Source organism: Gopherus evgoodei, chromosome 7 (assembly GCF_007399415.2).
Source record: "Gopherus evgoodei ecotype Sinaloan lineage chromosome 7, rGopEvg1_v1.p, whole genome shotgun sequence".
Taxonomy (NCBI): Eukaryota; Metazoa; Chordata; order Testudines; family Testudinidae; genus Gopherus; species Gopherus evgoodei.
In genome coordinates this window covers 2,903,241-2,919,532 of record NC_044328.1, presented here as the reverse complement: position 1 = coordinate 2,919,532, position 16,292 = coordinate 2,903,241, and the positions used below count along the sequence as shown (strand labels likewise).

At 48.5% G+C, this 16,292-nt stretch overlaps 1 protein-coding gene across 2 annotated transcripts in view; it reads right to left on the bottom strand.

Moving 5' to 3' along the window:
• FBXW4 (F-box and WD repeat domain containing 4) overlaps window positions 1-16,292 on the bottom strand; it is an 87,835-nt gene that overhangs the window by 9,476 nt on the left and 62,067 nt on the right. For both annotated transcript variants that reach the window (XM_030569795.1, XM_030569796.1), the window contains exon 6: window positions 12,183-12,248. In XM_030569795.1, coding sequence (XP_030425655.1) covers window positions 12,183-12,248 — 66 coding nt within the window. The remainder of the gene's footprint in view (window positions 1-12,182; window positions 12,249-16,292) is intronic.

Here is a 16,292-nt window from a genome sequence, read left to right as displayed (position 1 = left end):
TTCTCTTACACTCAATCAGGGACCAGAAACCATACCTGCTGGCCAACGTGGCCAATCACGCGGCAGTAGAAATGAGTAGCAGCAAGTTCATATGGTGGCCACGGTTTGCCAGCAGCTGGTCTGCTGACACGTTTGAGCACCAGGAACAAATTCAGGAAAATCAAACGCAGTTAACGAAAAATTCACAAACAAGACGCATGTGCCACCTTCATCAGATAAACAGATCGCTGCAACCATTCAGCCAGTTTTCCAGAGCCTTCTGCAATACACCTGCTCTGTGAATCTTTTGGACAAATTGTTCTACAGACAGTCCGTTCAATTAAAAAAAAACAAACCCAAACCTAAATGAAAGAAAATGTTAAGGTTGTGAAGCCAAGCACTCAAAAGTGAGGAAATGGCAGCGTTAAAGCTGCCCACGGGGCCTTAACTCTGCCCCCTTGTGCATGTGCAGTATGATACAGTCGGGAATTACATCACCACCCACTGGTTCCCCTTACAGGGCTCCTGCTTCGTTCAGGGCACTGCTCAGCGAACGAGGCCGCAGCCAGTCTGATGTTCAGGGAGTGATCTCATCCTGCACATCACCCCAACCAGCACTACACAAGGCCCCTTTTCCTTTTGTTATAGGCCACCGTAGCATCTGAGCATGTCCCAGACAATAAGGTATTTCTCTCTTTGCAACACTCCTGGGAGGTCAAGAAGCCCCGTCCTTACTTTGTAGGTGGAGAACTGAGGCAACCGCACACTACGTGACTTAAGGGCCAACAGGCAGTCTAGAGCAGAGACAGGACCTGAACCCATCACTCCTAGGTCCCAGGCCATCCCTTCTTGTGCTCCTGTCTCATTCACTACCCAACTTCCACAGTTTATCTAGCCTGTAGCTCTCTATAGTGCCCATCACTGGACTTTCTAAAGGACAGATTTTCAAAGGTATTCAGAGCCTAAAGACGCACGTAAAGACTTGTGAAAAATCCCCATATGCACTTATTTGCATCTTTGGGCCCTGAACACCTTTACAAATCTGGCCCAAGTGCTTAAGAAGGCAGGGGTGCTGTGAACCTCTGCCCAGTTCACTACACCACTCTGCAGAACGGTCTCCCAAGGGAAGTGCTGGAAACCCTAGCACTTGGGCAATTTAAAGTCTTTGGCCTGAACAAGATAATGTCAGGAACAACCCTGAGCTGGCCCTAGGGGAAATGGACTAGGTGAAGTCCAATCAGCTCACTCTTTTCCTGATTTAGTGGATGTTGTTGCATAAGAATATTCTGACTCCTTTGCTCCTAGAACGGGTCTGAGACATCTAACGGGAACACGGTGCTAATGCTCTGGGGCTTGGGGAATGCATCTAAGAATTATTAAGGCCAGACAGGATCAACAGCCACAGGCATTTTGTTCAGACATTGACGTTAGATAACCCTTGATGCATTTCCATTAGTTTAGATCCTTTGGACAAACAAAGATTTTTATTACATTATTTTTAAAATATTCCAGTGGGATTTTGTTTTGTTTTTAACTCTTCCCTTGTGTTGGAACACTGAATACAACAGCATTACTAGGTCACAAGAACCAGCAACTGAAAGTGGCCAGGTGAGTTTCACTCTCCCAGTTGGGTGAAATACAGAAAAGGAAACAGTAGCAAGGATGAAAAGTAAGTTAGAGAATTGAAAATGGAAGATTGGACATACCTAAGGATACAATCCACCCTTGTTAAAATCAAGGGGAGTTAGATTGGGCCCAAAGGCAGAGTTAATCCATCGTGAAGCAAAAGCTTCCTTCACTCTTCCAAGGAGTGATAATTATTTTCTGTAACTGTAATGTTGGGATTTTCAGAAGATCTTCTAACCCTCTATAGCCGAAAACAAGCAAACATCTACCTCTCTGCACTCGGTTCAGCTGCTTTAGCTCTTTGCCAGGTGTTTCTTAGGGAAAATTTAGCCCAACTCTTGGTCTTAATGCTACAAGCAATATTCCACTCACTGGTTCCAATTTTTAGATTAGTTTGATTCATCGGCATCTACAGCCCCCATATGTTCACTTTCTACAAATATTCGGCATACCAAATTTGTTGGTAGGAGTGTTCAGGGAAACAGTTAATTGTATGCAAAACAGAGTGTGTGTCCCCCAAAACCAAATATTTGAATGTACAGAACAAATATTCCCTCTGGAAATCAGATTCTATGAATGATGCTCATCCACCAACTAAGGATGAAAAGTGATTCCATGTAACCTGTGTCCAATCAATGGATTTCAAATAGCAACACACTTGCAATCAACCAACTGTGAATGATCTACAGAATAAACAAATTACTTCAGTGCGAGTGATCTGGATGTTTGAACACATCAGTTCAAGAAAGCCATAAGCCTGCCCTCCTGTAATGGCCAACAGGGAAAGGAAGCAAAATTCGCCTCATAAAATTACACACAGTGTAGCCTTTGCCCAATTCTAGTTAGCACACTTGGAGAGAGCACCAAATCTGCCAAGCGACCTGCAGAGGAGAGCAGCAGGGGCTGCAGAGAACCAGGGGAAATACAGGCTGAAAAAATGCCAAGGAGAGGCAGACAGTGAAGGGATATACACCAGCGAGCCACACCCTTCCTACACCCAGATTACTCTCACTGAATCTTTGCAGCGTTAACCCAGTGTTACTTTTTTCATGTACCTGAGGCGTGTAGGCCCGGCAGGGAACTCAAGGGATTAGGAGTCTATGGAAGCGTCTCGATCTTAAATGGGCCACAGTAAGGAGAAGTGTTCCAAGGTGCGGGGACTGACAAAGGGAAGGAACACTCTGAGGTTGCAGAGACCGTTTCAGCAAAGTTCCCAGAGCCAGCTGGAGGGAGGCAAACTTTTGGATACAGCGAGCAGTAGGGGGGCGGTGACAGCAGAGGTGGAGGGGATGGGGAAGGAGTTTTGCCCTCTTTTCTTCTGCTTTCTCTGAATTGGCCCACACACACTTTAAATGGTCCAATAAAAAGATACAATTTCTTTACCTTGCCTGCTCTGGGACCCTGTGAGTTTTTGTTGTCCGGGTTCCTGTAAGGTTAAGTTCAGAGGATAAACTGACATGCTGGGCTATGGGAAAAAGCCAGTTTCTTCAAATAAAGCCACGACGGTGCAAAAGGGACCCCGCTGGGGCTTTTATTTGGGAAAACAAACAGAAGTGGCACCAAGCCCTTCTGCTTTACGGACCAATTTAACTATAAAACCAATGTTCTCCCTCTCGGGGGTGAGGAGGGAGAGGGACGGGGACATGACAATAGCCTGAAACCTTGGGGGGAAAAGGACAAAAAAAGCTGTCTGTCCCCTTGTCTTTCTTGTCCCTGGCTCCTTTTCTTAGCACACGTGTGTTCTTGTAAAAACGATTAGATTGCAATTTGTATAACACGGTGACCCCCAAATTCAGACATTTAACCCCTTTTCTCTGCAAAGAATGTCAGGAATGTCTCTTGGTCTTTCTTTCCAGCGGGAGGAGTAGGGGGGAATTCTCTCAAACTGTGATTTCTGGGCAAAGAGGGAAAAAAGCCAGGGGAGGAAAAGAGGCAGGGAATTCTCAGAGCCTCTTGCACCACTTGTGTGGGAATAAGCAACTGTAGGGCTTCTTTCTGGACAGAGCTCTGGAGGTCTTCTTTAGTGGCAGACAAAAAAATGGAGACTCCCAGTCAAAACAAAGCCATCTGTTTAAATGAGCGAGTGCTAACCAGCGGCAGAGGGGGTTCCTCATTCACTGGTTTCCATTCTTCTCCCAGGCTTCTGTTGATTCTCTCTCAACCCAGGGAAAAATAAAGATTGCTCGGGCTCCTGGGGATGAAACTGATCAATGCACTAGGCACTTTCACCCCCACACACGCACGTTTGGCTCGTTTCAGGTGTTGTCAAGTTGTCATCAATAGGTCTGAGTGGGAGTGAAAGGGACAGTTTGTGCTCTAGGACACCCAAATCCAAGGGCAGAAGTTGGCGCCATGTTTGTTTGGAATAAGAAGTGGCTGAAGCTGCAGTGAGAACCTCGGACTAAAAAACTTCACCTTGTGCTAGTGGGGAAGATGCATGGAGAGGAGCCACAGCTCAACACTGGTAAGGGAGGAGCCTATGAAACTGCAGCCAGGGCCCAGAGGGGTGATGTTAAAATCACCATCAACAGAGAACAAGAGAGCCCAGACCTGGTTTTGGAGATTTTATACAGACCCCAGGAAAAGATCTCACACGTTCAGACAAGACTCAGACCTTTGGATACAGCTAATGGAGACATCGCAAGAAGCTGCCATCCAAGAGACATGGGATCTGATAGCTGGCCCATCAAACCCAGCATCCTGCCTCTGACAATGACCAATGCCTGGATGCCTCAGAGGAAGGCAAGAAAAACTCAGGTAATGCCTTTGGGTTACCTGGGGAACTGGAGGGGTTCCTTCCTTCCTCCCTCAAATTCCTTCCTGATCTCTCAGGCAATCAGTTTGTGCCTGAAGGCAGAAGATCCATCTTCATTCCTAAAAGTATCCGTCTATTTTTCTTTTAACTAGAACTAAAACCTGGATCTGATCTCTCCATCCAGCTGCATAATGTGTCCTTTTTATTAGGACTATTTGTACTGCAGCATTGTTGGAAGGTCCGAACAAGACAAGAGCCCTGCCACCTTGAGCGTTGTACAAAGCACCCAGACAGAGGCCCTGCCTCCGAGAGCTTACAGCCTGAACAGACAGGACACAGGGAAGGGAACAGAGGTGACATGACCTACACAAGGTCACAGAGCAGGTCCAGGGGGCAGCTGGGAGAGGAACCCCCACTTCACTAGACCGTATTACCGCCCACTCCACTACCCCTATTTATTTAGAGTTCTGGGGACAATTTCAGTTCCTCAAATAATCCAAAGGGGAGACAACATGGCATTAGAATCTGGCACTCTATGGAAATAACCAGCTATGTATACACAAACACTCCATGCTGGCACTGCATAAGCCCAGGCAATAACAAATCAGCAAAACCAAGGTACTGTAGGAGGCTGGGTGAATTCTGAGTCTACAGCCATTTCTCAGTCCCTGCCTCCAGAGCCCTAAAAGGTGGCCTCCACACCAGATGTTTACCATCCTACAATATCACTCCCGCCTCTTGGCAACCTCTCTCCATTTTTGACTATCAAGAGGGAGCCAACGTAAGTGGCATACTCTGGTGGGAGTTTCTACCAGCGACCTCTCTCCCCGTTTGGGATGTACTACATCAAAATTACTTAACTGGTTTGCTCCCCTTCCTCCTCCCCGCCCCCATCCTAAAATCCTGGCGGATTCCCTAGGGTTTGTTTAAACTCTCCAAGCTGTAAGGTTTCGCCTTCTGCAGGACTTTGGTGGAATTTAACAGAAGACACAGATCTAAAACTTACATGGTGTACCAAAGCCTATCCCTCGACAAAACTCTCTCTGTGAAGAGTTAGAAATACAGCTTATAACTCGGATCTGATCCTGCAAACCCTTATTCTCCCGAGTCCCCCTACACACCCAACTGGTCCCAGTGAATTAGTGGGGCTACGCCGAGTACAGTCTTGCAGGATTGGGCACGAGACTTAGAAAGAGTGTCTGTCCTCAGTCAGACCAGGAGTACTTGTGGCACCTTAGAGACTAACAAATTTATCCAGAAAGGAGAAGACGCAAACGTAAAGACGCACCAGCCCTGCTGCCAGCTGCTCTGGTGGCGTTGGTCTGTGTGTTAAAAGCTACAAACGTAGATAGGATGAATATGGTTTGAGACAGAAGAGGCCCGTTAGTGCATCCACTCCACTCCCCTGCAAGAGCTGAGGGGGACCTGGCTCACATTACCCGAACAGATACTAACGTGGATCAGTCAACGGGCCAAGCAGCAGCTAATTCAGCAAGCTGCAGGTGCAGCTCCTTCAGGTGGCACGTCCTGCGTGGCCGCTCCTGCTTTGTTTTCATAGCACTGCGGCCTGATCCCGGACACATACAGAGGTGTATTACTGACGCTGCAGGACCTTCCCCCGCCCTCTCGGCAGCGTGCCCAGTGCACACACCTGGAACTCCCCTCTCCCCTATTCCCAGCAGCTTTTGTGAAGCCCCGCACCTTTCACCTGGCTTTGTGCACAGCACTAGCTTCCCACTGACATCAAAGGGGCCCTGCCTGGAGCACCTGAAGAGGAGGCAGGAGGCCTGACTGGGTCAAGAAATGCAGCTCTGAATCTTCCCCTCAGTGCGCCCTCTCCCTCGCTCTTTTTCATCCCTTTGAAAAGGTGGCAGAGATAAATGGAGAACAAAAAAGCTGCAGCCTCCGTCCACACCACTCCTACCACTTAAGGGGGAAGGGACCTTTCCGAAAAAAAAAACCAACCCACATGTGCTCATACACAATGGCTCAAAAGGCCGGGCAGCACCAGCCCACTTTGTACTGCTAACAAGGGAAACCTAATTACAGGAAGAGGGCGAAGAGGGACAGATAAAAGGGATACAAAATTTCAACATCTGTTGCCATAAAGGGATAAGAAGTGGGGAAACGCAAAGTGTCAGTTTGGTGTCAGAGACGGCGTAAAGCCGATTTCAAAGGGCTCGGGGGACGGAGGGACCCAAAAGAGAAATTAGAGGGTTCTCTAAAAACAGAAAAGAAAAGAAAACAAGCTGCCACAAACGCTTTCAAAGGAAAGAGTTGGGAGATTTCAAAGGAAGAGAGAAGCCGCGGCTGTTTAACCTTAGCACAGTTAACATGCCTTCTCCTGTGTCTCGGCCCATGTGCCTCTGGGGGAGTAGCACGCTGCAGGTTTACAAAAGGACAGCGTGGTGCTTTGCATATTCCAAGTGTTCAGGACACAGGGACAGCCATACCGGATCAGAACAATGGTCCCTCCGGAACCAGCTGCTCCTCAGGCCGATGTAGAGACCCCAGAACGGACAGATCTGGGATAACCTGCCCAAAGGGTTAGCTGATGGCTATGTCTGAAGGCAGGCAGGGTTTCTGTTCTAAAAAGCGGCCTCACAATCCCAGAGGGAGTAGGTGTAATTGGGCCGGCCATGACCCGGGGGCTCCTTGCTGAGCAGGGATACTGAACTCAATGCAGTTCCAGACAGGCAGGCAGTCCCAGGCCACGTCCCAAGGAGTTAAGAATCTACACCAAGTGCTCTGGGAGACTCCGAGGAAGGTTCCATCCCACACCACCTTGCCCTTCAAATGGGCTGGGGACAGTACCTTTACTGAGCCCTGTTAGCGCCTGTCGAAAAAACAAGTTTTCGGGAAGGTTTTAACATGAAGCAGGCATGGGCAGCTGGCATGCTTGGACAGAGAGGAGCGCCTAGCACATGGCGCAACATGGACACAGGTGAGAAGGGTCATAGCCCATAATGGGCAGAGAAAGGTACCTTGCTAAAGGGAAGTCAGAGGGAATCAGCGGGACAGCGGAGGTTAGAAATCAGGACGCTGGATGCCAGCCCTAGCCCACCTCCCGAGGCAGAACTTCAGAATTACCCCTGCTAACGATGGGAAGGCCTGGGGCATGTAGTCCCGGCCGAGGCAGGCCTGTTCCCTACCACAGATTCTTTGCCCTCACTTTTGGCCACACCACAAGATGCACCGTAACAGCATTTCTTGTAAGGACAGTGCTGTAGCATCCCCAGTGCACTCAGACCTGGCAGAGTGGAGCAACCCACCAGGATTTCCATCCAAGAACTTCCTGGGATAATTCCGATCCTCCCACATCTGCGAAGGTGAGCTTGCAGGGCACTAAGAGCCTCCCCAAACACCTTTGGGACCGAAATGGCAATAGTGTCAGGCTGAAGCAATGGGGTAACTTCCAGTCACTACAGCACAAGGCGCTAAGATGCCACGATATGTCCCGGAGGACAGAGTCTAAGGGATCGCCTCAAAATACTCATTCAGGAACAACAGATCTTATTCACACCAGGCGAAAGGACCAGCTGTGTGCCTGCAGCTGGAATGTCAGCCAGCAGTCAATGACTGGGCATTACAGGGTCATCCCACTGCCTTCGACTCAGTTCTGCAAACTGCTTGTGCTGCTCTGGTCCGATGCCATCAGCTGAACATGCCTCTCCTCCCCCAACAAATATCTTCACCCCAAACTCCAGCCAACCCTGTGCAAGGCTCAGAAGGAGTTTCCAGGTGAAGACATTGTTCACGTCCCCATCCCTCACTGCGACGCAACAGGCCACCCCAGAGAACAGAAAAGGGCCTAACACCTTCATGCCAAGAACGACAGCTACAAGTATCAGCCAAGGATTTATCCAGTCTGGAACTAAGAAGATCAGGATTCTCCAGTTATTTAGCTTTAAATCTTTTGTAGCAAGTTCCAAGTCTCAGCTGTGGAGAATTCAAGAGACCACCCACCCCAAGGGAACAGGAATTCTCAGGAGATCACCACAGCTTAGTGTCGGGTGTTGGACAACAGGAGCTGGGGGCTGATCCACTGGGGGCTGATCCACGCTCCGAGTTCCTGGGGGTTTCACTGTGAGAGGCAGAGGCAGGTGAAGACCTGCTCTCAGACACACACATGCAGCTCCCACCAGCCTGTCAGAAGGAGCAGCATGGCCGTCCTAGGTCAGAAAACAGCCCGAGGCACTTGCAGAGAGGGCTTGCAGAGAGGCGGTCAGTGATGACTGTATTCCCACCCTGCCTGCCTGCCTGATGGTAGCAGAAACACTCTGCACAGGTGCTGCCTTTCAACCCTCACCAATAGCTCTGAGCTGTTACATTTGCAAAGGACATGCCAGCTCGAGAGGCTCTGCTATTTCTAGAGATCCAGGACTTAGTTCCCGTGGGTGGTCTGTGGCTTCCTGAGCCAGTCAGGGCTGGTAGTGCTGCGGAGACAGCGTGCACAGACCCTGTAGGAGCAGCCCATAGTGCTTTCCTATGGACAATGCTGCTGGTCAGCATAGGAGCGACGCCAACGGGCTCAGAAAAGGTGTCCCAAGCAGTGGCCCTGGGCTGGGGAGAGGGACATTATATGGAGAGGTTGAGAACTGCTGGGATTGAGGTCGTCCGTCCTGCCCTGTCACCACTTTGTTTTCCACCCGAGCCACGTAGTTCACCAGCAGCCACTTGCTCTTCCACTGAAGTGAGCTCTCCATCCAGAAGCCTGCGTCAGCGCATCCTCACAGGACCCCGGCCCACCATGGGGATCTCCCGCAGCTTCACAGACAGGGCCCAGGGTTGCACTCCAGCTGGGACAGGTGAAGAGGGAAGAATCGGCCCGATGAGCTAGGCCCATTGGCTTGGCCATCCCAGCTTTTTGATCTGCCTGTCAATCAGGCTTTGGCCTTATTGAAAGATCAAACTCCTTCATGCCTGCTTGTTACCTTAATCCTATTTTCTGCACAGCTTTATTATCTGTTTGGGCTTCTCTGGGACAGGCTGTTAGCTCGACCAGCCCCTTAGCCCTGGAGCCTGTCCCTTCACTCCTGGCAGATGCTTTCATTCGAGAGCAGCCAGGAGTTCAAGAGCACCAGAGGCCCCAGCATGAGCCAGAGTCTCGGAGCCTGCCTATTCACCCAAAGGGCACCCATCACCTCAACATCTACGCACCAGTCTGGAATCGAACAGCTCACCACCCAGTTCACCAAAAAGCATGTGCCAGGGTTAATTCCGGACCGTATCAATTATGACAGGTCCTTTGTTTTTCTTTAAAGATATAACAACACTGAAAACTTAAACCAACTACAACTATAGAATAGCAGCGAATACAGCCAGCTCTGACAGACAGCGCTTGTAAATAAACCTAACCCCCTAGCTCTGCCAGTGCACCTCAGTCCTGACACACACCCCACCCATTTCTCCAGCCCCTCAATCCTAGTCCACAGCCCCCCTGACATTTTAGTCCTGGACTACTGTCCCCCCACCCTCAGCTTGGCCAGCACCCCTCAATCCTGATGTGCATGGCCTTCCTCCCTGCTATTCCAGGCCTAAGCGGAGCACACCCATCATGTACAGCTGTGCTGTGCTATTGTGATCTTGTCATACATGTGCTGTTCACTCCTCAGTACACAGAGATACCCAGGCTGTCAACCTCAAACCTCCCTTCGGCAGAGTTCAGGTGCAGAACAGGAACCCAACCTGTGCGGAGTCCTAAGGCCAGTGCTTTCCCAGACTGCATTACACCCCGACAGCCGCCATGCAGAGACCCAGACCATTAGCCTCTGCCACGTATTAAGACTGAAGGAAAAGACACATTTAGGTGATCACATGAAATTACCAAGTCACTATTCAACCCTTCACCATGGTGAACTACAAGCAGAAACTGCTAAGCAGAACTAGACCTCCAGACTTCCCTGTGCTCAGCTCCTGGCATCTCAACAGCAGAGAAATGTTGGCAAATTGGAAAGAATTCAGATAAATGTAACTAAAATAACTCAACTGCTTGAAAGGGCGATTTAGCTGGAGAGAGACAGTATAGAACACGTATCTTGACCAAAAAGCAACCGAAGAGGAGGTGTGACAGGAGATGTACAAGTACTTTCAAGAGCCAATACAGACACCGCTGAGGAGGAACTACTTCCTGTGGCATAAGCTGGTATACCAAGGACTGCTGGGATGAAACTGAGCAAAGAAAGATGTCGGCTGGATATCAAAGAACAGTTCCCACCAGTGAGATCTATTTGACTGGGAGACAATCTCCCAGAGGAAAGGGGAGAAGCCCCATTTCTTGGGGTGTTTACATGGGACTAGGCAAAGTGCTGGAGAACAGGCAGAAGGGAACACTCAGCATGGCAGAGGTGCTGGCCATGGGACCATTTCCATCTCCGTCAACTATGGGCTATTCCAAAGGTGGAAACTGAAGAACTGGATCATACCCCAGGTCCGCCCAGGCCAGTATCCTGTTTCTGACAGTGGCCACCACCAGATGTTCCTGGGGAAGGTGCAAGAAACCCACAGTAGCAGATAGAATAATCTGCCCCCCAAGTCTCATCCTGGTCTCTAACAGTTAGAGATTGACTTAAGCCCTTAAAAGAGGCTTTAATACTCCTTTCTAAATGTGTTATAATTAATTATAACTGGATAGTCTTGATATTCATATGAATGCGCAATCCTTTCTTGAATCTTGTTACATTCTTGGCCTCAATTACTTCCAGTAGCAATGAGTTCCACAGGCTAATTGCATGCCTACAAATTGTTTCCTTTCATGGGTTTTGAATTTCCCACCTTTTAATTTCACTGAATATCCCCCCCTTTGTTCTTGAACGAGCTAAATAAACTATGTCAACTGGTTCTTTATCTGCTCAAGAAAAAAATTGCAGCCAGTCTGTTCTTTGTACTAAAACAAGACAGGATGGGAAATCCCTTTCACTGGAATATTGGAGCACATACATGCTGAATCCCTGGCACCGGGGAAGAAGGGGACTTTCAGGGCCAAAGAAGTTGCATATTAACACCTGAACTCAAGTACAGTAAAAGAGTTTCACATCATCTCTGCTGAACTGTATTCTGTGGAACAAAATCTGAGGGTATTTCCTACTCTCTGTACAATATCCATGTCTCTCTCTCTATCTTCAGAAGCTGGAAGAATATACTGGAGTTGTATGAGAGCAAGGGGCTTCTGAAATGTTCAATTCACTAAACACACTGCCCTCTGGGACATGGCTAGGGAAAGGGTTCTTGGTCGTGGTTAAGTAGGCATACGGTTTGAAGCTCACAGGGGACAAAGGTGGAAGAAGCCTATTTAGATCACCCAACCCATCTTTGCTGATACAGAATATTCACAATTACTGGTTGTCTAGTGCTCTGTCCAGTCATTTTAAGAGTCCCATGTCTCAGTTCCTGACCGAGATCTCAGGGTGTGGAATACTTTTCACAGGGAAGTTTTTTAGATGTCCATCTTAAGTTTGTGTCATTCCCCAACTCCCTGTCTCTGACATCAATCCCCTCCCCCCCTTCTCCGGCATCCCAATTATTACCACACTCCCAATCTTGGCCTCTTCTCTGCACGCTCCCTCTTGGCTCGGGGTCCTTCTTTCAAGCTGAGTTGCCTCATGTCTACCCTGAGACTCTCACTCTCTCCCCTTATTCTGAGGAACTGAAAGTCACTTTTCTTGAGATCTCACCTCTACACCTTCCTTTGCCCCATGGCTGACATATGACTAAGTTGGCAAACTGCAGACAACAGTCAGGTTATAGGCAGCCCCAGCTGTGCATTTCTCCTCCCGCCCCCCAAAAATGAAACATGCACAGTAAGGTCTGGCCACATGCTTACCTCTCTAGGTCCCAGATTCTCAGAGGAGACGTGTGTCCACAGCAAGCTGTCCCAGTCACAAAGGAACTGTCAAAAAAACAAAAAAACCCAGCATCAGCCATCTCCCCTTGGAGCATGAAGAAGAGCTGTGCTACGGAAAACATTTCTAATTCAGGGCAAGAAACAGCAGAGATACCAAGAACGTTGTTATTCTGTTTGTGCCTAGGGGCCCCAGCCGTGTGCTAGGTGCAGGTACAAACATAGGAGTTTGCAATCTAAGCGTAAGACAAGACAGAACAGATGGACACAGAGAGACCAACAGAAGAATACAAGAAACCAATGAGAAAACATTGGTCAGCGTGACAGGTAGCAGTCTCAGCACACCAGGAGCCTAACCACTGTCACGCTTTTTAGAAGCATCATGGCCAAGGAGTGTTGGGAGGAAGGATCTGAAGGAGGAGAATGGCTGGTGCTGAGGAGGTCTACCCCGGATCCCCATGAGTTGGCCAAGACACACAACACTGCAGAGGAACGCAGGACTGAAATAGCAGAGAATGCTTCAGGTCAGGACTTAGGAACATTGGCAGAGCTGTGTGGGGACCCCAGACTGGAAGAGCTGGAGCGCTGTAATTATAACATACGTGGGAAAGTGCCTCCTCAACAATGCCACTCGCACAGGACTCCACATAACTGTGTATAAACCCTGCATAAACCCCACGGTTACTTTCTGGTCATGCGTGGAATCAGCCAGCAAAAAATGTGCAGCACTTTCATAGCAGCGACAGGCCAGACGCCTGTTAGAAACACCCACCACTATAACGGATTGGACTCTCTTGCCGTATAACTTGGCTTCATTTCCATATTCCTACAATGTCAGTTCAAAAATCCCATGTGATGAATACAGACCCGCTGATGTACTTCTGGGCTCCAGAAGTCACTGTACAATGCCTGGTCTTGAATCAATTTGATAAGGCAGGACCCAATCCCAGAACTCTAATTGGAGAAACTGAGTCACGTGTGGCAATTCTCCACGCTGCTCATTTTGTGCCAGCCTCCATCCTGAACCAGAAAATCATCAACTTACGACGAGATTTGCTATAAGTTATCTTTCAGAAGGTCTAATTTATTACAAACTACCAAGAAGATACCCCCAAAATCACAGTGATGGGCATAGCTCAAATGCAGAAAATGGAGTCACAGCTTTAAATCCAGACTGGGACCAAGCTGAGCTTTAATGCACTCTGGAGTGGCACAGGATGCTTGGCAGCTGCAAGGACAAACCGGAATAAGGACCCAGGTGATGGTGAACAGCCAAGCTTTAAAATAGCCAGAGTCATTTTTTAATAAATCCCTTTGGATTTATCACAGTTCCCACCTGGGGGAAGGTCTCGGCCTGCTTTAACTAACTAATTAATTCATCTTCAGCCTTCTGTGAGGTAGGCAAGCGTTATTATCCCCATGTTGGAGAAAAGGAAACGGAGGCAAAGAGAGGTGCAAGCAAGTCTGGGGTAGAACTGGATTGGATCTACGTTTCAGCTGAAAGATCAGCCTTCCCTTGGCCATAAACTCTAAGACCCACCAACTATATTACCAGGAAGGGGTAGGGACCTGGCACCACCCACACTCCAGCCGTTACAGGAGGTGGGGGGAAGCCTCTTTAAAGTAACTGATGGTGGCCACCATGTCACTTTAACATAGAAAAATCAGCACAGCATTTGTTTTTCAGACATGATCCAACATGACACGCTCTTGGACCGATATGCTGAAAGCCCAGGTTCCCTGCCCCATGCCAGCCCTCACCGCCAGCTCCTTACAGCATAGCCAGGAGGGGTGTTGGAATGGAAATGCTGACAGGCTGTTAAGTACAGAGCGGCACAAAACAGAGTCACTTCAACAACTCTGCAATTGACCGCCAATTTCGTAGGCAGCATTTTGGTCAACGAAGCCTAGAACTACAAAGCTAGGTGTTGGGTTTTGTCTCTTTTTTTCCCTTTAACGTAATCCATTAATAACTAGTAAAGGCAATTACTGTGGTTAGAAACATAATAGCAGCTCGGGAACCAGTCAAGCGGGCAATTGGGTTCTTAAGGTTTTTTCCTTTTAAAAAAAAAGACAGAGAGAGAGAAGCCCCTTGCTTTGCAGACACAGAAGGTATGCAACAAGCCTCTTTGACTGCGGCCACAGGTCTAAATTAACATGGAGGTAAATCAATAGGAAGGGAGAGGTGGGAGGAACCGCAAGCTCTAATCCCTGCCATTCTGACAGCCAACCAGCCTGTGGTAGGGATTAGGGTCCTCTTCTCCTTACTCCCAGTCGTCCCAACTCTCTAAAGCATCATCTAAAGAGAGCTGCACACTGCTGCTCCCTGCCCGAAACCTGCAGCTTTCCCACTCCCCTGGGCCGTTCCACTCTAGTGCTCTCATACTGGATTGCAGCTGGAGGCTTCCAATGTTCGGAGAGACTTCAATACCCGCCAGCCTAGAAGAACACAACCCAGATTAACAACAGTTGCAGAAAAGTCTCAACTGCATATAGCAGTGGGATAAGATTTCCCCCATGGGAGAGACTGTGGTTGGGGGACTTTCATTGCAGAGATTAAAGAGAAGGATCCATGTGGTGTCAATGGGGCCAGTAGAGGAAGCAGACCCTTTGAATGGCTGCTAGAGGCCAAAGAGTGAATGGAGCTCATGCAGGTCTTCGGTGATGTAGGGCAAACCACTGCCCTTGCCTCACTGAATCTGGTCTACAGACAGAGGCCGTCAGGCTTGTTAGCCCAGCTCCCTTCACCAGAACTAACCGCGTTCCAGGTGAAATGGCAACACTGCAGCCAATGAAATTCAGTGATGATAAATTCAAAGCAATAGATATTGGGAGGAAAAGTTTAAGCTACTCAGATATCTTACAGGGTTCTAAATTAACTATCAGCTCAGGAAAGGAACCTGAGGGTCACTGAAGAGAGATGAGAATGACCAAGGGCTGGAAAAAGTCTCCTCTGAAGAGAGTGAAAAGATGGGGATTGTTACCTTAGAGAGGAGACAGTAAGAGGAGACATGATATCCTCTCTAGAAATGATACATGGGGAACCTGTGTTCCCCTGTCATACAACACAAGAACAAGGCCAAGAGGGAATTCAATGAAATTAAACAGAGGGGAAATCCTAAACTGATCAAAGGAAATATCTTTTTCTACACAACACATAATTAGACTGTGGCATTCACTGCCCCTGGGAGCTGTTGAGGACAAGAACTGAACAAGATTCAGTAGGGACTGGACATCTTTGTGAATAATCAAGAATATCCAGCATTATCATATTTATAAGAACTTTACAAGGGAGATAAAGCCTTCATGTTTCAGGGCTTAAGCCCATCTCTACCTACAGAGAAGCGGTGAGACTGAACATGGGGGCAGATTACCCCACCTCGGCTGATGCAAGGGGCTTAGATCTTCTCCTGCAGCACCTCGTTCTGGCCCCTATCGAAGGCGAGACACTGGACTAGATGAATCTGGGATCTGATCCCATCTGATAATTCCTACGTTCTATTTAACACAAACCCAGCCATTCAGACGGGCTTTCTAACAGAGATGGATGCCTCTCAGGATGTTCCTCCCTCATAGGACAGTGGAAGTGCCAGTGGGGAAGACTCTTCAGTCCCATCCGAAGTGCTCCCTCCAGAAGTGCGAGATGAGTGATGCTGTTAGGCACTCGTGTTCATGTTGTGACCGCCTGGGTGGGCCCACGGTGACTACATGTCCATTTCTGCATGGGAGGGTTGGAGACGTCACTTGGCATTTGTTCCCAATCATTTTACAAGCTTCACACCCCACCTGCTTTCCAAAGGCTAAAGCAAGGGGCTTCTTTAGTCTTTTGAAGATTTTTATACTTAACACAAAACACTTTGTATGGGAAGAAAATTCAGGTCCCCTCAAAAGCCCAGTCCATCTCCAGCTACAAACCCTACCTACCCCAGAGCTGGCATTTCATGGGATATCACCCCCTCAAGTATTCTGATGCTACCTTTGGAGGAGATACAAAACACCTCACTGATTTGTGGTCATTAAAGATACAATGGCATTTTTGGCAATAGTTGGGAGTATCCTGGCTAGTGTGATGTGGCTAAATTCCAGCTGCGG